Source organism: Chinchilla lanigera, unplaced genomic scaffold, assembly GCF_000276665.1.
Source record: "Chinchilla lanigera isolate Chin_1 unplaced genomic scaffold, ChiLan1.0 scaffold00051, whole genome shotgun sequence".
NCBI classification, from domain to species: Eukaryota; Metazoa; Chordata; class Mammalia; order Rodentia; family Chinchillidae; genus Chinchilla; species Chinchilla lanigera.
In genome coordinates this window covers 11,448,804-11,472,777 of record NW_004955452.1, presented here as the reverse complement: position 1 = coordinate 11,472,777, position 23,974 = coordinate 11,448,804, and the positions used below count along the sequence as shown (strand labels likewise).

The 23,974-nt window shown below is 52.1% G+C and overlaps 1 protein-coding gene across 1 annotated transcript; it reads right to left on the bottom strand.

Annotated features, from left to right (window-relative positions):
* Znf362 (zinc finger protein 362) lies at positions 1 to 22,828 on the bottom strand. Its single transcript, XM_005395109.2, has 8 exons — positions 22,684 to 22,828; positions 17,456 to 17,519; positions 17,086 to 17,332; positions 13,479 to 13,818; positions 12,505 to 12,729; positions 2,927 to 3,005; positions 2,670 to 2,828; positions 1 to 1,788 (listed from the first exon to the last, which is right to left on the bottom strand). Exons 1-8 carry the CDS (start codon positions 22,719 to 22,721, stop codon positions 1,672 to 1,674), a joined length of 1,269 nt encoding a protein of 422 aa, XP_005395166.1. The 5' UTR covers positions 22,722 to 22,828; the 3' UTR covers positions 1 to 1,671.
* Positions 22,829 to 23,974: the final 1,146 nt, after the last annotated feature.

Genomic DNA, 23,974 nt, shown 5'->3' with positions numbered 1-23,974 from the left:
CCAGGTGCAGGTACAGTTTATTCTTCACAACAGAGAAATACAAAGAGCAGAAGGGTTGTAATGTCTTTGTTTCTTGCCCCCTTTAGTGTTCTTCCCCCAAGGTGGATTTTTACTTTGCTCCCCACCTTTTTAATAGAATGCAAACCTCTCTCCTGAAGTGTGGGATGGGCACCTGCCCTCGCCTCCCTGCCACCAAGATGCAGACTGAGAAGCCAACAGACTGTTTTCTCTTTTTTAATAAGGTAACTAGTTCTAAATATGGTGGCCTGGAGGTCCCATAGAAAAAAGCAAAGGGGTGTTAACAGTATGTATAACAGCATATTTACAGGGTAGTAACATGCGGACGAAAAACTACAATACTGAGTATCAGACAAGTCAAACAAAGGGGGGGGGCAGAGAACCCCGTGGGAATAGAAACCCCAGGAAAGTTAAACTGGTAAATCAATGGCGAGTTAAGGCTTAAAAAGTGTATAAAAATAACACAGTTAATATTCAAAACGGAACTCCAGATACAGAATATATAGATGAGTTTCTGTCTAGTTTTCTTTTTTTTTTTTTCCCGGGGGAAGTGGAGGGGCTTTTCCGGGCTCTGTACATGGTTCCTATATACACGGACACACATGGCTTTCAGATTGGGGATGTCTGTGGGGGCCAGCTGGAGGGGGCAGGGTCTGTTCCTGGGACCCTCCTCCTGGAGGATCCCTTCCCTGCTGAGGGGCCTGGTGCCTGGGCTGGGGATTCCCCTTCCATGGCAGGGAAGACAAATAGCCCCTCCCTGGGCACTGCCCCCATCTGAGGAAACTCTGGAAGGGGTCCTAGTCCCAGGCCCACTCCCTCCCCATCCCCCTGCCCACAGTCTGGGGTGGCGGAGAGGTAGCCGATAGGTTTCCTGGCCAGCACCGAGGTAGACTGGGGTGGTCGCTGGGGCAGTGGGGGTGGGGCCAGGTCTTACCCAGCCCTCCCCCTCCCCCGTTTTCCTGGGCCTGCTGTCCAGCCTGTCACTGCACCATTTTGGTCCTGCAGATCTCCCGGCCCCTCTTGTTGCCACCTCCCGAAGCTTGGACAGCCCTGACAGCTGCCACACCCTCTGCTCAGTGAAGCCCAGAGCACAGCTCCGTCAGTACGAGCCGGGCACCCAGGGCTGAAGGGCTCGCTTCAGCTGCCTCCTACCGCCTCCCTCCTGGGGGTCCCCTTTGCTGTCCAGAACCCCAGGCCTGGGCTTTCCCTCAAGACCCAAGGCCATGGCTGGAGAAGGTCCCACGCTGCCCTCTGGTTCTCTGCATCCATCTGTCCGGTTCTTTTAATTTCTCGGTCTTAGCAGCACCAACACCCTGGCCAATAAATATCTCTTTTTTTTTGTTATTTCCAAAACAAACTTAAAAAACAAAAAAACAGTGAAGTAAGTGAAGGGTGGGAAACAAAAAGAAAACCCAACAGACAGGTTCAAAGTGCTCTGAGATCGTCTTTGGATGCCACCAAAACAGTCCAGAATCTTGCAGTTGGCCCCAGGAGCTGAACCAGGCAGGGCTTCTGTGGCCCAAGCTTCCTGACAGGCTGTGAAGGTCGTGAGAGAGCTCAGCGGTTCCTGGAGGCCCCCAGTGGGAGTCGGGGCCTGGTGCTGCCTGGATCGGGTCTGCCAGTGGGCCGGGCGGGGCGGCGCCTCGGGTGGGCTCAGATGAGGGAGATTCGCACCGGGATGCCAGGGGACTCCGTCCTCTGGGGCGAGTGATGGCTCACCAGGTGCTCCACCACCGTGTGTTTGGACATGTGCTTCATCAGGTAGGTCTCCTGTGGGCAGGGGTGAGATGCAGAACATGGCACCACTGAAAAGCAGGCAGGGAGGCTGCAGTTCCCACAAGCGGCCACGAGAGGTGGGACAGCTGGGGGCTGGCAGCCATAGCTCCAGGGGCTGAGAGGGGCTGGCTGGGGCTTGCGCGTGGTTCTAAAGACACTGCGTGGCTATCAGGATGAGCGCTGGCTGCCTTGCCACGTCTGACCCTACAGACTGCTGTCTGAGGAGCTGACCGGAACCAGCTTAGCACTCAGCAGTGCCCACCTACAATTCTCCAGGGCCAGGCCAGCAGCCTTTCCCAAGCTGGCTATGAGGGGTGCACTGGCTGAACCTCAGCCCTGCGTGCTGGATTCGCCACGATGCCCCACCTCTGGCTGGTGCTCCCAGTGACAACGCAGCAGTGGGCCTGGGCTTGAGACCACTCCAGTCACTTCCTAGCAGTGGGACCTGCCTTGGACAAGTCACCTGACCCCTCCAAGCCTCAGTCTCCTGCATAAGCAGGGGTGGGGAAGGACTGCTGTGATGAGGGTGGCTCTGGGCCAAGTCGCCGTGCCACCTTGTGGCCATAATAGGAACTGTAGCTGTCCCACAGCAGAAAACGTGTCTGAGCAGAGCAGGGTCCTAGGCCCCTACGCCTGCCTTGAGAAGCCCAGGGCCGCTAGAACCCTGGCTAAAGGCAGGCAGGAGGCTGGGAGCTCAGCTAAGCAGCCAAACATGGAAGGATGACACTGCAGCCCGAGCTGTGCCACTCCCCGTGCGTGCTCTGGGGGAGTCACTTGCCCTTTCGGGCTGCAGCTTCTCTGTCAGACAAGTGGGGAGTCAGTATGATGCTAGGAGGAAGAGGATGGGGCAGCGGCTGGGCGCTGGAGGCACTCACCGAGGTGTAGGCCCGCCCGCACATGCTGCAGCAGTAGGCCTTGGCGTGCTTGATGGCGTGGGCTGAGAGGTGGATCTGCAGGGACGCGGAGTCCGAGTAGGCCCGGTAGCAGTTGGGACACTTGTAGGGCTTGTCCTTGTTGTGCTGGCGCTGGTGAGACTGTGGGGAGCACAGCAGGGGGTCACGAGGCGGGGGTCCTCCCCCTAACCCACCACCTTCTTATGCTCCCTGCGGGACGGGAGGAGGCAGGCACTTACCTGGAGGTTGGAGAGCTGAGTGAAAGCCTTTTCACAGCCAGGATGTGGGCACTTATAGGGTCTGTCACCTGTGTGGATTCTGCAATGGGCAGCCCAGTGAGGTGGGGGGTCCCTCACATGGACCCCTAGCTCGTGGCTCACTGGGCCATACCTCTGCCCCTCAGCTGCCCAGTCAGTCCCCACCCACGCCCTCACCCCCATGGCCGAGAATGAGCCCAAGCAAGAGGACTTCAAAGGTCACCACCTTTTTTATTCTCTGGTCTCCACTGCCCGTCTGACTGAAGCCTCCCTGCTCCTCCCCACAGGGCCCTGCTGCACCCGGCCCACTCCCAGCACGACGCGGAGACCAGTGCGGCCTCCAGCTAGCCCTGCGGTGCTTGCCTGGACTGCCTTTCTGTGCCTCTCTTCTTACTCCCACCGTACAGAGCTCTCACTGAAAACAACAGACCCACAGCGTTGTTGGGACCTTCCCTGCCCATCCTGTCTCCTTCCCTGAGGAGACACCTCCGGTGAACTCGCCCCGGCCCTTATTTCCTGTCTTCTCTCCATGTCAGGCACATGCCCAGGAGGGTGACAATCATCCTAGTGACAGAGAACACGGAGGTGTGGCTCTGAAACTCAGCCCAGGCCTTGCCAGGAGCTCCTTCAGTGCCCCCAGTTCCTGGGTTCTCATCCTGGATCCACTCTCTACTAGCTGGGTGGGCAAATCACTGAACACTGGTTTCCTTATCTGCAAAATGGGTACAGAAACACAGTCCCCCATCTCAGCAGGCCTTGTGAAGACAACATCAGGTCATGTGTGTAAGCAGCTTATTAGTTGGCACAGGCAGCATTCAACAGTCATTTGCCAGTGTTGTTACTGGTTCACTCAGCCTTGGTCCCATCACTGCCTGCATGCCAGTACCATGCTAGGACTTGGACTCTATCACCAACTAAGCAGACAGAAAGTACTGCCTGGTAGAAATGAGCAATAGGCACAAGGTGAGTGAGTCACACGAGAAGGTAGTGCGTGCTGTGGGAAGACACAGAATGGGCGTGGGGCCCCGTGAGCGCCAGGGAGGAGAAGGGCAGTTTTAAACAGGGTGGAAGGGGAGGGCCCCACTGAAACGGTGACATTGGAGCTAAGGCTGATGACAGCTAGTGTTTGTCCAATAGCCCAGGTGCGGTCGGAGTATGGACGGAGCGGTGATACCAGCGAGTGGTGCTCCAGGGTCTGCAGGCGCCCTGCATGCCACACCCAGCCTTGGGCAGCTCCTGGTGCTGATTCACCAGCCTGGCAAATCTTGTGTCCATCAAGTAGGCAGCCAAGGCCAGCAGGGACAGAACTTGTTTCCTCGTTCGCTGAGGAGTGTTAAGTGAAGGGTGAACCCAGATGTGGCCGAGCGGTGCCCTCTCCCTCCCTACAATGCCCAGCCTCACAAGCTGGCAGCCAGGGTCTTCTGTGCCACCCTCCAACTCCTCAAAGAAGCCAAGGCCTCTCCAGCCAGGCCCAGCACTCAGGGTCGCACGGGGCTCCAAAGCGTCCAAATTCCTGTGTGTCATTCAAGCCCTTCATCCGGATGGGTCAGCCTCACCTTCGGGCTCTTCACATTCTGATGAGCATGCTTATCCAGCAACTACATCCGAGGATTCTCCCCATCACCCCTCCGCCCTGCTGCACCTCCTTCCTGGCCATCACAGAGCCGAGGTCTGAGGAGTCTCCCCGAGCAAGTTGCTCCCCCACAACCCCCACACATCACAGCTCCTCCTCGCAGTGCAGGTTCTCACATGCTCAGGGCTGCCTGTGCGTGTCTGCTCTACTAGACGGGGAATCCTGAGGGCAGGGGCAGCCCCACCATCTGTACCCAGATGTGCCATGTGGAGCTGGCCCGGGCCTGAGAGCCGCTATCTACCTGCACTTCCCCTACACGGGGTCACACGCTGAGGGACGTCACCCCAGACCCTTGCTCAGTGTGTACCAGGGAAGGACAGGAAGGTTCCAGCTCCATCTGGTGCAGCACTCCCTCCCTTTCAGCCCCTCCTTCCCCTCTAGGGCTGGGGAAGTTGGTCAGGAGCAGATGGCAGAGAGACCTAAGGGTCCCCAGGACGCACGTTGCTCTATTTTACACCCCACGACAGCCTCCCCCAGACTCCTCTCCTCCCGCTGTGTCCAGGTCCCATCAGCAAGGCTGGCATCCTGGCATCCTGGGCTCTCCTCCTGCCCTTTATCCACGCTGTTCCCTGCGCCAGCACACGGTTCCCTCACCTCCCACCTGCTAAGCCCACACTCCCGTGCTCAGGATGCAAGTCCCTTCCCCGGGCAGCCTGCCCTGAACTCCCAGACGAGGCCAGGCCCTGCAGCCCACCCTGGAGCAGCAGGACACCCACTCCCGGGAGCTGGGCACGGGTACTTCTGTCGGTGTCTGGTCGGTGTTCTCCTGGCTGCCTCCCTGAGGGCAAGACCTCCGTCAGTCTCCCTCACCACCACCCCAGTGCACGGCATAGGCTGAGCGCAGACAGCTCAGTAAACTGCGACGACAGACTGCGAGCACGAAAGAGTTTCTTCTCTCTAAAGTGACTCACTGACAATAGAAATACGTTCCATGTAATCAAACCCTGTTCCCAAGGTACACTTCACAAGCATTTGTTGACCAAATGACTGATTTCATGGATTTCAGGTCCTGCCTGAGGAACCCAGCTGAGCCCTCCTAACAGCAAACTGCCCCCTGGCCTCCTGCTGTCCAAGTAGACAATCTGCACGGCCTCCTCCCTGGACTCACACCTCGGTATATGCTGCCTGACCTCGATAACAGCAGCAGCCACGGGCTCGGACCCGGCCACGGCCCTGCTTGGCAACCTCCACCGTCCCTATTTTCCAGCACAGGGTCCCAAGGCCTTGCCCCAGCTCTCAAGGCCCTTCCCATTCTGACCTTAGATTCGAAGAGCCCCTGCCACTGCTTTCCCAGCCGGGCACCTCACGAGCATTCTCTGACACGTGTGTGGCCCACGCTGTGCCCTGGCTCCTGCCCCTCCCCTGCCCAGCATGCCTGCTCCTCTGACTCAGGAGGGCCACAGCCCTTTTAAACTCCACCCAGATGGTTCTCCCCAACCTGCACCTCATCCTTGCTGCTCATCGGCATTTCTACCTCCTCCAGCTGCCCGGGTCACAGCGCGGGTCCCACCAGGCCAGGGCCTGCCCCGGCCCCTCGAGCTGTCGCTGTGCACGGCACACAGCGTGGGACTGGTTCTGCTGGGGCTTCATGGCGTGGCCTCTGGAAGCAAGAAGGACAGGCTGCTGCTCCACTGGCCATGGGCTCTCCTCCACAGTTCCTGAATTCCCAGTCAGCTCAAGCCCTGCCTTCACAAGGCAGAGTCTTCACTCCAGGGCCTCTTCCCATTAGGGGGCGCGCCAGCCTGGCCCGAGGCAGGCCCTCTTCCTCAGGTAGTGCGAAACTCCTGAATCTGCTGCCCCCCGACTGTTGCTCCAGCCCTGTGCTGGACTGACAACTGGTGGTCAACTTGTAACACGCAGCTGAACTGAACCAGCGCGGCGCTGGTGTGGGAGGCCCAGCTGAGGACTGTTGCCAGCAACATAAAAAGAAGTGGAGAGGAAGAAGTGGGTGCTGTTGGTTCTCCTGGAGGAGCTTGTCACACTGGCTTTCCTGATATACATTCAGCTGTTCTCACTGTCAGAGGAGCTCCGGACCTCGTTGTTGCCGAGAACGGCTGCGGTTCACTTTGGGGGAGCTCTGGTCCTTACTTTGAGCATCGCTTCCTGGCTCCAGTTTATTGGCACAGATCCTTCATCTGCTGGTGCAGACTGTCAAGCTTCTACCCTGACCTCTGGGCCTTCCCAATGCAGATCCGGGAAACAGACTTATGAGACATTGTCGTGGGCTCTTGGCCTTCAGGGAAACCGTAGGGGGCATTGCCATGGCCTCTAGGTCTTCAAGTAGACTCGTGTAGGACATTGCCATGGGATCCAGGCCTCCAGCTGGATTCTTTGGGTCTCTAATATGTGGACAGATTTCCTACACTCTTTTGTATGTGACTCTTTGGGTGACTATAAAATAATCCTGTCAATTATGTGTCCTGTATTAAATTATTTCCCTTGCAAACCCTGATTACAAGCCCCACTGCCCAGCCCCACCCAGGGCCCCTGAAGACCCAGGACATCTCCACCCTCACATGAGCTCCTTCCATAGCCAACATCCCTGCCCCTCCCATCTTCCTGCAACACCAGACACTCCTAGGCACAGTGGCACTGTGCCACCTTAGCTGAGTGACCTTGAGCAGCGAGTGACCTTTGCCTCCCCGAGCCTCAGTTTCCTCCTCTTTAAAATGCAATAATAATATTGTAAGAAGTATAACGATCAGATGACTTCATAGAAAGAGTGTTCATAAAATACTTTTGCAGTGTTAGTTTTTGTTTTTTGTTTTGTTTTGTTTTGTCTTTTTGAGACAAGGTCTCACCACACAGTTCAGGCTGGCCTTGAACTCGCTTTGTAGCCCAGGCTGGTCTCAAACTCACAGTGATCCTCCTGCCTCTGCCTCTCAAGTGCTGGGATTACAGGGGTGTGCCACCACACCCAGATGCGGTGTTAATTTGTAACATACTAATTTCTATTTAAGGTAAATGATTTTATAAAACTATAAAGAGGGAATTTATTGATGTTTAAATAAAATTAAGGATTTTCTAGGTAGAATAAGGGCTGTTATTACAATAATGATGATGATGTTCCAAGTTGACTTTTATTTCTCAGGTAATCACTACCAAATGGCTTTAGCCATCTTGTGCTTTTCGAGTAAAACAACAGTAGATACAATGAAAGTTAACGTTCCTTTAGACAATTCACTCTCCATGGCATTTTTCAAATTCATTTTCTCATGAAAAAACAAAAGTTCACAGTGTACAAGGGCTTTGTGGACACCCTGTATGGGAAAACACCTTGGGCAGAGGGAGGCACAAGGGAGCTCCTTGTAAGGAACAGCTGGTGACGCTATTATCACCATTATTATTGTCAGAAAACAAACAAAGTGGCACCGTCCCCTGCTATGGTTATCATTACACATGTAGCTACTGTCACACAACCAGGAGAAGAGAAACACGAAGCACACCGCACACCTCCAAACAAACAAACAAACAAATTCAGAATCATGCTGTCTGGCACTAGGTTCCACAAATAGATACAACTTAACACTCTTTCCAATAATTTACTAACTCCCTCCCAAAACAGTTTCACCCATGATGTCTGCATAGCAACATCTGCAGGCATGTGCGGACCTTTACACATATGCTAACTGCAGGAGACCACTGCTATTTTTCCACCATGAAAAGACCAACTAACACAGAAATATTCTGTTTATTTTCTCCATAAATACATGTGGCATTTATTATTTAGTGGGCTGAGCCTCCTGAAGTCTGGACTTGGGCCACACTTCACAAGTCACCTACTTTTCTCTATGTTTTGTGCCTTCTTTTCTCTGTGCAGGTCCCCTCAGAAATGCTCCTGGTCCACCAGTGCCATGGAACTATGTCACCCCAACAGCGGTCCTGGTCACCTCGTTCTCAACTCCTAGACTGGACCTTGCGTGTCCTCTAACTCTGCCTCTGCCACTTGGCCACAGCTGGGTCTGCTTTGGACATCACTTCTTCCATCCCTTCATTAGCAGCAGTAACACTAGCAAGATAGGTTTGATTAATTACATGATTGTCTGGTTCTCTGCCATGGGGCAGAAACATAGAAAAGGTTCTCTGCTGAATAACAGAAGACACTGAATTCAGAGTTTGGTTGCTCCTTCACATTTGAATGTTTGTCAATGGCCTCTGGGACTGTGGGCATTTGGGGCACTCATCTCTCGCAGTGGGTGAGAACACATTGGCTTAACCATATGTAGCCTACTGACTTATAAATGGCCTTCCAAATGTTGATAGAGGGTCGGGCGTGGTGGCACATGCCTGTAATCCCAGCACTTGAGAGGCTGAGGCAGCAGGATCGTTGGGAGTTCGAGACCAGCCTGGGCTACAAAGTGAGCTCAAGGCCAGCCTGAACTGCATAGCAAGGCCCTGTCTCAAAATGACAAAAAACAAAACAAAACAAAAAAAACAGATGTTGATAGAATCCTTTTATACTGCTTTTTGATTTCCTGCCATTATGAACTTCAGTCACACAAAAGAGAAAAAACGTTGTGCCTACAGGAATGTAGAGCAATCCTTGAGTCTGGGAACATCCTTCTTAAAGGACCTATTAATTTTGGGGGGATGGAGGCAATGTTCTTAAATGGTATTTCTAAACAGTTTACTTCTGGGGGGAAAGGAAGCCAGAATTTTTAGTAATTAGTATTACTTGCTACTGCATCTACTTTCAACCAGACTAATGCCCCTATCTTGCCTATTCTGCCGTCATCTTTCTCAAATCCAGGCTCCTAGCTCAGGATAATAAAATTGTCAGGTGTCTTTCCCATGCAAGTACTCCTGGAGTGTCCATGTGGCCACTCAGCAGTGCCACAAATTTGATCCCTTGAGTTAGAAAAAGAGGGATACTCAGAACAACTGGTCCTATTTTGTATTCTCCATAGTTTTAAATTAGCTGAACACAAAAGTGACAGCCACTCTATGAAATCAGCAGTATAAGAAAGGGCGTCACACATTATAAATAAATGACATGTATATCATATATGTATCTATATTTAGTGTACTTCTGAAGAAGGATCAAAAAACACTGAGAATATTGTCTTGGGCTCAGACTGTAGCTCAGTGATAGAGCACATGTATTCACGTATAGTGTTCATGAGGACCTGAGTCCAACTTCCAGCACTGAAAAAAAAAAAAAAAAAAAAACGCCCTGAGGTTTAAAATATCCACTAATTAGTAATGACCATAAACTATGTTTTATGAGATAAATTAAAAGACCTTGAATACGGAGGCAATGCACTTGCTGTGCATAGTATGTTCTTAATCTGAAAAATTGATTATGCATTATACCTAATAGGGGACTCCATTCTCCTCCTTTCTGATATTGCTGATTACAGTACTAAGTTGACCAGAATCATTTAGCCTCATCGACAAGTCTCATTTCCCCTCACATCTGCCTTAAGCCCTCTGCTTGGAGCTACAGCCTTCTGCAAAGACCATTAAGAGAATACAGCCTCAGAAAGAGCCAGGGCACATACACCTGGCTCTTTGTGCTTCATGGAAGAAATGAGGGGTTCAGGCTTCCAAGCTGATATCACTACTCTGACCAGACACCCACAGGCCTTGCAGGATGCAAGAGTCTTTGGTCCAGAAGCAAACAGCTTAGCAAAGTGAGCTGACTAACGCAGGACTGGATGAAACTGATTTCACTGTGATTAACGTCCCATTTTCTAAAGGCCATATGAGAAAATTTTTTCGCTTTGGTTTCTATCTCTGATCCTCAACTGAAGATGTTATATTTAACAAAGTAGAATAAAATATCCATTAAACAGTCCCTTGTGCCAACTAACACCTCACAATTCATGATGGGAGGAACTGTAACCCCAGCAGGAGGACCACGGATCACCACGAGTTCAAGGGCAGCTTGGGCTGCACAGTGCGTTCAGGGCCAGCCTGGACTACATAAGGAGGCCCTGTCTCAAAACAAATAAACAAAAAAAAATTAACATAAACTAATAAATTTAGCAAGAAAGTTTTCAAATAATAATTCTGTTGAAAACAACATATAATCAGTAGTAGCCTATAAAACTACTCAGAGTAATTGTTTACAAACATTGAAGCGCTTTCATGTGATCTCTTTTCTTTTCACAATCATTAGCTCTGGGTACAGATTCAGTAAGAATCTGCTCTCCTTCCAAACATGACATAATTGAGTAAATCAAATTTGTAACCATGACCGTGCCAGAAATGTCACATTTAAAGACAAATCTCATTTAATTAGGCAGGACAAGCCTGATAGGCTGGTACTTTTATGTGAGAATGAGGCCTCCCCAGGCCTCTGGCAAATGCTGGACCTGTTCCTTGGCTTGTGGAGCTGCTGTCTTAACAGTGATTTTTTTTTTTTTTAATTAATCTCTGCTATTCCAGGAACACTGATAAACATGAGGATTCTCCAAAAAGAGGGTCCCCCCTACAGTTACACAATCTGGCAGAGTGAACTGGATGATTCTGAGTTCCTGATCTCTGACAATCTAAGCAGAATTCTTTCTACCCCCTCACAAACACATAAATGATTAAAATTTTGACAAAGTCTCCTGGCAGAAGTTAGCCTGCAGCCTCTGTACCATATGCTCTAAGAATCATGCAACTGGGACTTTGCTTATGAATCGATACCTTATCACATACATCTGTGTGCATAAAACTGGCTATATTTTTAAAAACCAAAGTAATGACAAAATCAGAACATTGCTGAGACAAACTTCTGTGGTCAGGTCCACACCTTAGGAGGCTCAGCACTGAGAAGAGAGACTGTCGACTTGCCCTGCAGCCATTTCTCTTGCTACACCACAGGCCCCGAAGTCAGAGCTATAGACAAGGTAAAACACTGCGCACCCTGGGATGAAGAGTACAAGGACCATGCAGGCAACAGCAACAAAGGGGGTCCCTCTATATGGCATTAAGATCCCCCAAAGAGAAAAGAATTCGAGCTTTGTCAGTCAGTTACAAACTCCACAGCAACACGGTTTTCTCCCTGACCTTGACCATGCTGATTCTGGCAACCATATGACCACACTGTCATGAATGAAAATCTTCATGTGAGCAAACTAAATTGTTTCTTCCCCTCCGACACATGAACTGCAATTCTGCAAACCTTTTGTTTGTTTTCTTAAATACCTACGGTATTTCTATTTGATGAGCCAGTCTTTCTGATGTCTACACTCCTCTGCAAGGACTTTTCTTCCTTTAAAGCATGCATATCTTTGAGTTTCCCTTTCGCAGCCTGCTAGACTGTAAGCCCCAATAGGCAGGGATTTTGTCTAGTTTGCTCCTGGCTGTATCCGCAGCACCTAGAATGGTGTCTGGCACAGTACAGGGGCTCTGGAAATATTTGTTAAACAGATGAATCATATGCTCTATAAAAGCTAGCTCTATTTATTCCACAAATATTTAACAAATGCCAAAATGCTTTTATATGTCACACAGTGGGGATACAGAAATAGAGGACACCAAACCCTTGCCTTTAAGAGCTCCCAATATATCAGGGAAAGTGGGCAAATATACAGGCCAGTTGGGGATAGCCCACAGGTGCTCTAGTGCACATGCACAGGGCCTGTGAGAACAGAGGCCACCTGGGTCGGGGCACAGGAGCGCTTGTGGGAGGAAGCTGGACTAACAGATGGAGAAAAGTTGGGCAGAGAAACAGGGTGTCTCAGGAAAAGGACACAGCGTGTACAAAGACCTGGGGATGACAAGATGGTGTGGTAGGGAGAGCTGAGTTCAATGAGGTCAACAAGGGCCACATCATACAAGGCCTCTAACTCAACCAAAGGAATTTGGTCTTGACCCCGGGGACAACAGGCACGTAGAGAAGGTCTTGGCTTCTCCTTGTACCAGCTCCATGCACCAGGCCACAGGTGCTGAGCTCCACGGGCTGTAGTAGAGCAACATCAGGCAGGCCACATACCTGGTGTGCTGCTGGAGGTGGGAGAGCTGTCGGAAGGACTTATCACAGTAGGAGCAGTGGTAGGGCTTGACACCCAGGTGGATGCGCAGGTGCTGGGCCAGGTAGGAGGCGTTGGCAAAGGACTTGGAGCAGTGCGGGCACTTGTGGGGCTTGGCCTCTGTGTGCGACTTGGAGTGGATCTGCATCTCAGACTTGGTGAAAAAGGTCAGCGGGCACACCTTACACCTGCAGGCAAGAGGCAGGTTCACACCTGGAAGACCTCCCCAGACCCTGCTCTACATCTTTGGGGAGCCTCACATCAGAGAGACCCTGCATCTGGAACAGAGCCTGCCTGTCAGGAGCCCAGGGGACACAGGTCCATCAGGGAAGAAGGCAGGCTCCCAGCCTGGGCACCCTCCAGTTTGGGGCTGGAAGCTCCTACATCTGGGGAACACCTGCAGCAGCCTGGGAAAAGGTCTACACTCACAGGAGACAGGCCCAGGACCCCAAGGAGGGCCGGCACAGGACACACCCACTGTAGGAAAAGGAGGCTTTAACATGTCAAGTATTTTGCAACCTGACTGCAGTCAGAATCCTCTGGGAGCTTTCAAGAAATACCAATGCCAAAACCAAAACCAAACAAAAAAATCAATGTCTGGTTCCCCCATGTCCCCATCCCCCAAAATTAATTCAAACTTCCTGAAGGTGCAGTCCTGGCATTGACACATTTTGAAAGTTCTTCAGATGGTTCTAACATGACAGGGCACTGCTTAAAGGGAGGACATGGACTCCCAAATGACCTCTGAAGGCTCTATCTCCCCGTTCCCACCCCTGGCCCCCAACATGGCCTGAGATTTGGGCAGGGCTCAACAGGAAACCATACCCCTCTAGACCTTAGTTAGCTTTTATCCCTAGCCCCCAGGGCCCCTCTTTCCAATGCTTAGAACCAGCTCCCTGCCCAACCCCCCTGAACCCTGTCCCACCAAGACCCCCACCTGTACGTCTTGCCCTCCTTGGCAGTCTCGCCTGAGGCCAAGATGGGGTAGGGGACAACAAGGACAGGGGGACCCCCTGGGTTCTCTGCCTTGATCTTTTTGCGGCCACGTTCAGACTTGGGGGGGCCAAGCAGGCCGTGGCCCTGGATTGTCTTGATGGAGTCCAGGAGGGGGGGGCTGGTGATCCCTGAGATGAGGGTGGGGGACGAGGCGATGAGGCGGCTCTGGCTGGTGGTGGTGGGTGTGGACGGGGTGCTGGTGCCCGTGCCTGTGCCGGTGCCCGTACTTGCACTTGACTCGGACGTGCTCACAGCCGGGGTCCGGGAGGAGAGCCCCAGACCTGTGAAAATACCAGGTTGGGGCAGGGGTGACGGGAGCTGCAGAGGCCAGCTCAGCCCAGGCTACCCAGCTGTGTGACCCCAGCATCTCTGAGCTTCCCTTCCTATTCACACATTACTTCCCAGGCATAACTAAATGAAAGCGTGTATATGTGTAAAGTGCACCAAATAATTTGCGACTAAGTTGAATGAGCTAAGAGAGACACTTTGGAAATAATTCCAATCACAGAAAAATCTAAGCACGATGATGTTCAACACTGTTATTTATAATAACAAAAACTTAAAGGCAACTAAACTTCCCATTAACTTTGTTTTAAAAACCTGCAAATGTATGCAGAGAAAAAACTTTAAACGTGCCAAAGTGTGATTATGGAAGGTAGTAATTTTTCTTTTTTTTGTCTTTTTGAGACAGGGTCTCACTATGCAGTTCAGGCTGGTCTTGAGCTCATTTTGTAGCCCAGGCTGGCCTTGAACTCGCAACGATCCTCCTGCCTCAGCTTCCCAAATGCTGGGATTACAGGCATGAGCCATCATACCCAGCCTGAAAGGTAGTAATTTAAAAGAGTGTCTGTCTGATTTTTTTTGGCTTTCTGATTCTTTGATAAGGAACTTTTAAAAACTTTTACAATTAGTTATGCTTTTAAAAATGAAGGGACTGGGGCTGGGTATTTAGCTCAGCGGCAAAAGCGCCTGCCTGGCAAGCGCAAGGTCGTGAGTTCGGTTCCCGGTACCGGAGAAAAACCAAAAAAAAAAAAAAAAAAAACCAAAAAATGAAGGGACTAAAAACATTTGTAGTATCACTCTTACTAGATAAAAAGATCAAGACAGTATCTATCATGTACCTCACATTAAAGAAAAAAGAGAGACAGAGAAACCAAAAACCTGTCCGTTGAAAAAAAAGCCAATATCCAGAGTCAGCAGGAGTATGTTTTGTGTCTCACTCTCATGGTGGAAATGTACATCTGTGCAGCCTTCACGGAGGGCAGTCTGACAACAGCCATCAAAACTTTAAACATACCTGACTTTTGACCAGGCAATCAATTCTACTTCTAGACACCTACCGTAAATAGTCACACATGAGCACACAGCACTATGTACAAGGGCCTTCCTACAACTCTGTGGTCAAATAACACTGGCTATAACCTGTCTGTCCTCAGCAGGGGCTCTGCAAACGTATGCGGGGCCTCCTTGGATGAAGGACCACACAGCCACCCAAACGAGAGCTGGAATGCAATGACAGCAAACGCCAAAATGCGCCGTCATGTGAAAAAAGCCAATCACAGACATTACGAACCCATCCGTTTTAAACACACACATTCAAGCTATGTACAGATACATGGACAACATATGTGTGTGCCAAGGCACAGGAAGAGATTAGAGAAGAGACACACTGAACTGCTAACCGTTTCTCTCTGGGGCGGGGGGCAATTTTGGATAATGGGAGATTTTCATGCTTTGTTTATCTGCTTCTGTATTATTTGAATCTTTTACCTGGTGAATTCATCCACTTTTTATATCTGTGATTAAAGGATAAAATAAAGTAAATTATAGAGAAAACATATAACCATTCTAACAATTAAAGAACTCAGGCTAATTTTTCTCCTTTCAGCTTGTCCGCCATTTCTAAATTTTCTATAATGGCTATGCTATTACCTTTACAGTAAAAATACAATAAATGTGTTTATGACAGATCAGCAAGTAGGAAAAGCAAGTTAAATCATGGACACAGCCCTCCCTACCACGAGCTCAGAAAAACACACACGCATATTAAAAAAACAAACAAAAAATATGGAAAACAAAGGAAATGAACCAAAAGGCTCCTTAAGCTGCTGGGGGAGGAGTTGGGGATTATGAATTATTTTTTTCTTAGCTTCTCTTTTTCCAAATTTCCCTTAATATGCTTATATTGCTTTTTTAATATTACTTTTATAATGAAAAAATAAATTTAATAAAATCATAACAACAGGAGATGTGGAGACTGTAGCTAGGGCAGCAGGGGAGGATCACCAGGCCCCATATCTTGGGTATCTCTACGAAAAGGAGAGAGAGGAAAGAGACAGATATCCAGCTGGTGGCCGAGGGAGGCCACAGTGGCTTCCTGAAAAAGCCAGGTCTAACGGGGATCTCAGACACTCCAGCCCCTTGACACCGCCCCAGGATATCCCACAGCACCCCAGCCCCACCTTATGCAAGACGGAGCGCCCCTCTTCCCATGCACCCAGTTTCTACCTTAAAGCCAGACTCAGCTCTCTAATCCCGAACTTGACATTTCCCTCCCCCACTTAAAATCCTCCCACGGCTCCGCCAGAGCCCCAGGGAAGTTCGAACTACTCAAAGTGGCCCGCAGGGCCCTTGGTTATCTGGTGCCTGCTTCCTCTCAGCCTTGGCAAAACTATGTCCAGAAAAGGGTTAAGACACGAGCTTTGGAGGCACACTGCCTGCCCCTGTCTCCTACTCCCTCTGAAAGCTTGGTTTCACGTGGCTTTACTGTTCTCTGCCTCAGTTTCTCCGTCCAGGGACGTTAGGGTGAAGCACATAAGGCTGCAGTTTTTGTAAGTCAAAAAAGGCCCATTGTTCAATCTAACACTAACAACACCCACTTCACAAGGCTGCTGCTCCTAATAAAATGACATCCGTAAGCACGGGTGCTAACTGGACTTAGCTACAGTACCATCATCATCACCTTCGGTCTTCCCCAAACCAGTCCTTCTCTTGCTTCTCGCATACATTTCCCTTTGCATGTGCTGTTTCCCCTTCCTGCTCTCTGACTTTGTTGGCTGGCAAAATTTCCTTATATTTTGACTTGCAAGGAAGCCTCTCTTCCACCACATCTGGTCAAATTTCTTCTGTGGATTCCCAAAATTCTTCATGCTGATTTGGGTTTCCTGTGAGCCCCCAGCGGACAGACTAGCCCTTGACTGGTCCACTGGAGGAAGTCTGCCAGTACAGAGACAGGAAGTCCTGGGGCTAGTCCCACCAGCTCTGAGCCCCAAGCTTAGCGCCATTCCTTGCTACTACCCTCCCTGCGCCCCGGTTCTCACCTACCCAGGTCCTAGCCTCGTGACTCCCCACCTAGCCCCGCCTCCACGCCCCACACTCTCCGCAGTCCTCAGTAGCCCCGCCCATTTCCCCCCGGGCCTGCTCTTGCTCCGCCCACCCGCCCCGCCCCGCCCAATCTCCACCCACCACAGGCCCCACCCGCCCCACTACCGGCTCAGTCTCCGCCCACCCCTGACCCCGCCCACTCTCCTCTCTGCCCCACCACCAACCTGTAACCGTGCTTGTGGCCGGCCGAGCGTGCAGTGCCACGTCCGGCTGCGGCACTGCCTGCGGGTGCAGCCCGGGCACCTGCTGCAGCTTAGGCAGCGACATGACAGCCTGGCTGCTTTCGGCGGGCGCGGGTGGCACTAACAGCGGCTGCTGAGACGAGGCCGACGTGGGCGGCAGGTGAGGCGGCCGGATCTTCTCCGCCATCAGCTGTTCCTTGATCTTGTTAATCAGGACCAGGTTGTCCAGCTGCCGGCAGGAGAGGAGATGGGCTGAGGGGGCTTTCCTGGGCCACCGGTCCATCAACACACACACACAACACAAAGTAGCTGCAGTGGGGAAGGGTACTGAGATTGGCAATATCCGTCTTACCTGGCTAGGCATGGTGGGAGGAGGGGGCCAGAAGTAGGGGTTGTTAAATCGAGGCTCGGCCATCCTGTAGGGGAGAGCGAGAGAGAGACTCTCACTGTTAAGTTCCCATCAGCTATGCCCACTCACGCACATCAGCTCCAGTGTCGGGACTGCTGCCCCGCCCGGGACCCTCAGCCCCATGACACAGCGGGCTCCCACCAGGCTCGGGAACCACATCTCCAGTCCAGAAGGTCTGGAATTCAGGGGCCCTGGAGAGCAAAGATCAACACCCAGACCAGAATGCTCCCAGCCCCCCCCCCCAAGCCTAGCTGGCGCAGGCTGATGTCCACCCCCAGGAGGTCCTGGGCAGCAGAGCTAACCCCATGAACCCATGGACTCCACACAGAAGTCCCTCCCCTACTCAAAGACAAACTGGGAATCCTGGAGCAACTTTGCAAATGGCCACAGAGCAGAAGCAACTGTCCATCCCCAACCCTGTCCTTCCCTCGAGTGAAGGCATCCTCCCCTCAGAGTCCAGGGGGCAAACTGGGATCACCAGGTACAGCTTTTCCCAAGGGAAGTTTGGCAGGACATATAGAGACCCAAACTACTGCCCTTTGACTCAAAAAATCATCTTTTGGAGAGTTACCTTCAAGAAAAAGTCATGGGTGGACAATGCAGCATTTGACCACCAGGACGTACATCAGAGCTGTTTGTCAGGAGGGGTTTGTGGGGGCCTGAGGCTAGGGCAGTTGGGGGCTGTTTAGTGAAAATGTGTGGCGATCCCACCAGTGGCCCTCACCCCTGGCAAGTTCCATGGCAGGCCTGTGTGGTGTGAGGTCTTTACCACCAGGGCAGTGTGAAGGATGGCCTTGCAGCTACCCTAGTCTTCCAGAGGGTTTGAGTCTGTGACTCTCGAGTAAGTCAAGAAGTGACTTACACGGACCGTGCTGCACAGACGTGTTCCATTAAGCCTTGCTCCCTCCTGCACCTCTCTTAATTCTCTTACAGAAATTCCTACCTGGTTTTGTTGCTTGAGTGAAACTGCTTACAGTATTTTGAGAGGAAGGCCCACAATAAAGTGCTTCAAATTCTTCCTGGTCCTACAAGCTGGAGAAGCCCCTATTGGAACTGTAGGCTTAGAGTTTCAGGAGAAAACCCTCCATCAGGATACAATCTAATCTGAACATTTTAAGAAAGAACTTGTACACAAATTATCTCTTGTGATCTTTACTGGAAAAGTACGCACAAGAGGTACTATCCTATTTTACAGATGAAGACAGGAAGAAGAGACCTGTCTAAGACCATGGGTCAGCCAGAGATCAGACTTGCTCAAGCTGGTTCCTTTAGGAATTTGGTTTGCAAACCTAGTCCTTGGTAAAGCAAATATTCACGTGCAAATAGCCCAATATCCGTATGCAAAAGGCATTTCCAGACCAGGGCAGAATTGGTTTCAGCCTGGCCAGGCTCGGGGTCGGGGAATTCCCCTCTGGGCAGACCAGACAGCTCCTGTCCTCCATCAGCCTCCTGCTTCTACCACTCACAGGCACCAGAATGCCCTTCCCTCTCCCTGTGCAAACTACAACACAAGGAACACCTTCTGCCTGGAGTTCTCCAACTCTCCATGCCTCGAGACTCCCCTCCCAGAAAAAAACTCAAAACAATAACAGTGAGCACATTAAGAAGTGCCTACCTTGTCTCAGGCACATAGAGACTGAAAGGCAAGTACTTCTGTCATCCCTGTTTTGTAACTAAAGGAACTGAAGTTCAGAGAGGTGGAGTGGCTTGTTAAAGGTCACACAGTAAGTTAGCAGACAGCTGGAATCCCATGCTAATCAGCTTGACTCAAAGTCCGGTCCACCATTCTCTTCTGTTCTGGGAAAGGACAAAGCATCCCAGCTATAAACTTGTGGCCATTCCCTATCTCAGGACAGCATGGTTGTGACCCAATAGGTGAGCATCTGCTCACCCAGCAGTCTCAGGACCTGTTCCTTCCCTGCTGTTGTCATAGGGAAGAACGTGGAAGGTACTGAGCTGTAAAGCCAGGGTGAGGAGGTTCCAGGACAGTGAGTCAGGGGTTAGGGACTGGGGAGCCGCCCCAGAGGAGCCTGGATTGGACACACCTGTCGCGTTCATCTGGGTATCTCAGGCATCCAGGCCTGAAGGTTATCAATAATGTGAGTTGCATGACAGAACGAACAAATGAAGGAGTAATAATGAGAGTTACTTTAAAGCCAGTCCCACACAATGCTCTCATGGTGCCAATTTACAAAGCTCTTCTAACTCACTGGCCTTCTGTCCAGAACCCTAGGAGGATACCAAGCACGGAGAAAGTTTTACCCCTACTTCACAGAGGAACAAATTAGGGCATCAGGAAGGTCCCTTGCTGCTGGCCACATGGATGGGACATAGGAGACCACATTGTGCTTTTCTTCATCTGTAAAATGGGGTGAAACATGTTGCCCCACCTCGTTAGTTGGCCACTGCACCGGGCTGCTTCTGATACAGTTCTGGGGAGCCATTCTGTCCTCCTCCTCTTTAGTTCAATGCCAAGTTCAAGCTTCCCAGAGTCCCCACCCTGGTCAGGGAGCTGTGGCAGCACCAGGGTCCCAGGCTGGGGTACAGCATCCTCCACCACTTCTCCGCCTCTGCGCAGGCAGGGTCATCCCTTCCCCTAGTTGGGGAGCCAGGCTCACAGACCAGAGGGGACTTCCCTGGGTCACTTAATCTCATCCACATGGCTCCTGCCTGATTTCCCTGCATCCTTCTCTGGCTGGTACAGGTATTTAATGACCCAGTCAGTGGCCCTGGCCCTGGGATCCCCCACTCTGTGTCAGACGCAAGGAGGGCACAGCAGAGGCTGGACATGCTCTGAGCTAGGCGCTCATCCAGTCTGAGCCCCCAGCAAGCCTCTGAGGTGCTATTTCCAGTGCCCCTGGGAGTGGCAGGAGGTGAAGGCCAGGTAGCTAGGGCCAGGCTAAGCCACTGGGACCTTGCCTGGGGCCAGGGGGTGGGGGATGAGGCCACAGGCACAGTCAGAGTGTGTTCAGGACAGACAGACAGGGCAGAGGGGCATTCCCAGCAGAAGTGACAGCATGAACAGAGGCATGGAGCTGTAATGGCACATGGCCAATTTGGGGCAGTGAGCTGCCACCCCCCTAAGAGCCACAGAGCTGGGAGGTGGTAAGGGACACAGAGGCCAGCTGGCAGGGCCTTGAACGCTGTGCTGAAGTGCTGGATGAGGCAGATGTCAGTGGTAAGAAAGCAGCAGAAGCGTGCTGGGCCAGGGCAGTGAAGCAGAGGGGACACCAACTTCAGGGAGAAGCCTGAGAGCCTGGCAGGGTGGGGTGGGGTAGGGTGACAGAAGAGCTGGGAGGGCTGGGGTTGAGTGTCCATGCTTGCTTAGGCTGGCTGCCGGGCAGAAGGGGTACAGGCAAGACTACTATGAGCTCTAGGCCAGAGCCCTGATCCATGCAGGGCAGAGAAGCTGTCATTCTACTTTCCTTGTTCTAGAAGGTAGACGGGTAGATGAACGATATGTCTCCTGGGCTGCTGGTAGAGAGCAGCTTCTGCTGGCAGCCAGCCACCCACTTGTCCATCCATCTGCCCATCCGTCCGTCCATTCATGCCTACCAGCCACATCCTCCTGGCCACACCTGGGACAGTGCTGGGGGCTGGAGGCCAGTGGGAGGAGCCTCCCTCTAAGCTGAGCGGAAGGAGTAGTCAAGTAACCCAAAGGCTTCTGCAAAACAGAGCTGCCTCCCATGAGCCTCACCACATACCAGTGGCCTCCACGGGTCAGAGCCAATGGGTCACCTTCTGGTCCTGCCCTTCATGCCCTCCCTGCCACCTGGACACTAGGGGGTGCTGTGTGCCAGGACCCTGGGATTCCTCACCTTCTCTGTCTCTTTCACAACTACCCACCCCTGATGCCCCCCAGTTGGGCTCCTGAGGACAGGGCAGGAGCCTCCTCTCTCCTCCCCTCAGCCCCTGGCTGGGCCATCCCCTCTAGGACTCTGAGTACCAGCCAACTTCAGGCTTCCTCAAGCCAACCAGCTCTGGCCTGTCACCACCACCACCACCACCACCACCACCTCCCTCTGGCCATCTCACAGGCGGCTCAGCCTCAGCAGACTGCGCTGGACTTGGCCTCCTCCTGTCCCTCCGCTAGTCACCCCACCCCTAAGCAGGACCACCTCACCCGCCCAAACACACATGACCCACAGCATGTCCCTCCCTCCCCTCTGCTCCCCACTCACGCCTGCCACCAGCCACATCCACAGGAGGCCACTTCCGGAATCTCTCAAACCCATCCACCCCTCCCCACCAGTCCTGGCACCACGGAATAGCCTGCTGTGTTTGGAGCCCAACCTGCCCGGTTCAGATCTGGGCTCCAAGTCATCAGCTGTGTGATCTTGAGCAAGTCACTTGCCCCTGCCCCCACTTCAGGGGTCAGCAGCCCAAAGCCTGGGGCTAACCCAGACGGGGGATCAGAGAGACTTCACAGGGAGGAGGCTGCCTTGGACTTAAAGGGTGAGACGGTGGGGACATGCTGGCAGAAGCGACAGCTTGAGCAAGGGCCCACAGATGAGAAGCATATGGTGTGGAGAGGAACACAGTTGTCCTAGGGCTGCTGGGAGACGGGGGACAGGGCTGGAGCATCAGCTGGGGCCGAGCCAGGGAAGTGGGTCCCTAAGCCCCAGGCCTGGAGTCTGGCCTGGAAGCAGGATGACGGAGCAGCGTGTGGTTCCCAAAGACCCCTGACTGCTGGGCACTGAAGGGACCACAGAAGCAGGAGGGTCCCCCTCAGGAGGCTCCAGAGAAGGGAAGAGCAAGGAGGGGCTGCACCAGGGCCTGAGGGACAGTGACCACCCAGGCCTGGCCACTTGGTTAGAGCTGCAGGCGCTCCTGCAGTGCGGCCTGGGAGGTCTCTAGATACCGACAGGGACAAACACAGCCACAGCAACATGCAGACAGACGAAACCAAACCGGGACACAGGGGACAGACACAGATCCGTCGCCACAAGCAGGACTGACGGGCACACAGCAACTGCCATGAGTGGGAGGCCCCAACCACTAGGATAGAGTCAGCTGCCGAAGGAAGGTGGCAGGGACCTTCCCCCAACCCAGGCACAGCTGCAGGGCAGCAGTGAGGGGCGCAGGGACAATGGGATGAACACAATGCCTCAATCCCCCAAAGAACACACCCCTCATTCACAGATTGCAACCTGGAATCACAGGCTCCTTACCTAGAGTGTCCTTTCCCACTTGGTGAACTTCTACTCATCCTTCAAGACCCAGCTCAAGTGTTCCCTCTTCTACGGAGCCTTCCCTGAACCCCCAGTCAGTCACTTCCTCTGTGTTCCCAACAGCACCTTGTATATGGGAATAACAATAACAATAATCATAATAAATGGCAACTACCATTGATTTCAATACCTATATGCTGAGTATGATTCAGCTCCCTGAATCTTCCCAATGACACTGTCAAATGGGCGCTTAACAAAAGAATGGTCAGAGAGGTCAACCAACTTGCCCAAAGTCACACAGCTAGTTAAGAGTGGGAGTTAAGATACCACCAGATCTGGTCCTATCCTTCAGGGCCAATTACACTTTGATTGGTTCTCTTTTTTTCCTCATACTGTACCTGGGTATCCTTCCCCACCAGACTGAGCTCTTCACAGCCAGGGCTGGTGCTTGTTCTCTGGTGCCAGCATCTAGCTCAAGGTGGTTCCTTACAATGAGCTAGGAACTGTGGGGGGATGTTTATAGCCATTTTTTACTGTTACAGTCGATCCATTGTACAGATGAAGAAACACAGGCCCAGAGAGGTTCAGTAACTTGCCTGAGGTTACAGAGCTGAGTCTGGATTTAAAAGCAGGTCACCCTTGCCCAGGAGGGTGGCCTCTGAGCACAGCCTAGCTAACTCCACATAGGGGCAGGGAGAAAAGACTGAGAAAGGGGGACACCATGTCCCAGGTCCTGCCACCTGGGGAGGCAGAGACCTAGACAGATGTCACGAAGAGAGTGGGCAGTGCAAATGGGTTATAGGAGCCTTGGCCACTGCACTGGACCGAGGTGGGCACTTGTGCAATTTAAGAGCCCTCCCGGACCCAGCCCAGCTCATCCCACACACACCAAAAACGTGCCCAGGCCCTGTGGCCACATGGGAAGTCACTCCCAACAAAGCAAAGGGGAGAGCGCAAGGCCCAGAACAGTCCTACACTATGATTACCAGGAGGCAAAAATAAAACATGCGTCAGAGAAAGCAGGCGGCAAGAGCCACGCCCAAAGGGAGGCCGGGCACAGAGGCGGCAGCCCCGCTAGTTTAAGGTTTTGTCTTTGTTTCTGTGCTTTCCAAATTCTCAGTAATAATATTAAGTTTCTTTTATAATGAAAACAATAAATTTATTCTTAAAGTGAAACAAAGTGGCTGGAAGCCTAAGGCAGAGGCAGCCTGCAGTAGCAGGAGGGCAGGGGCGGCTGATGGTGACACCTGAGTGCCCACTGTGTGCCAGGCCCTGTATAGCCCCGTGCTCC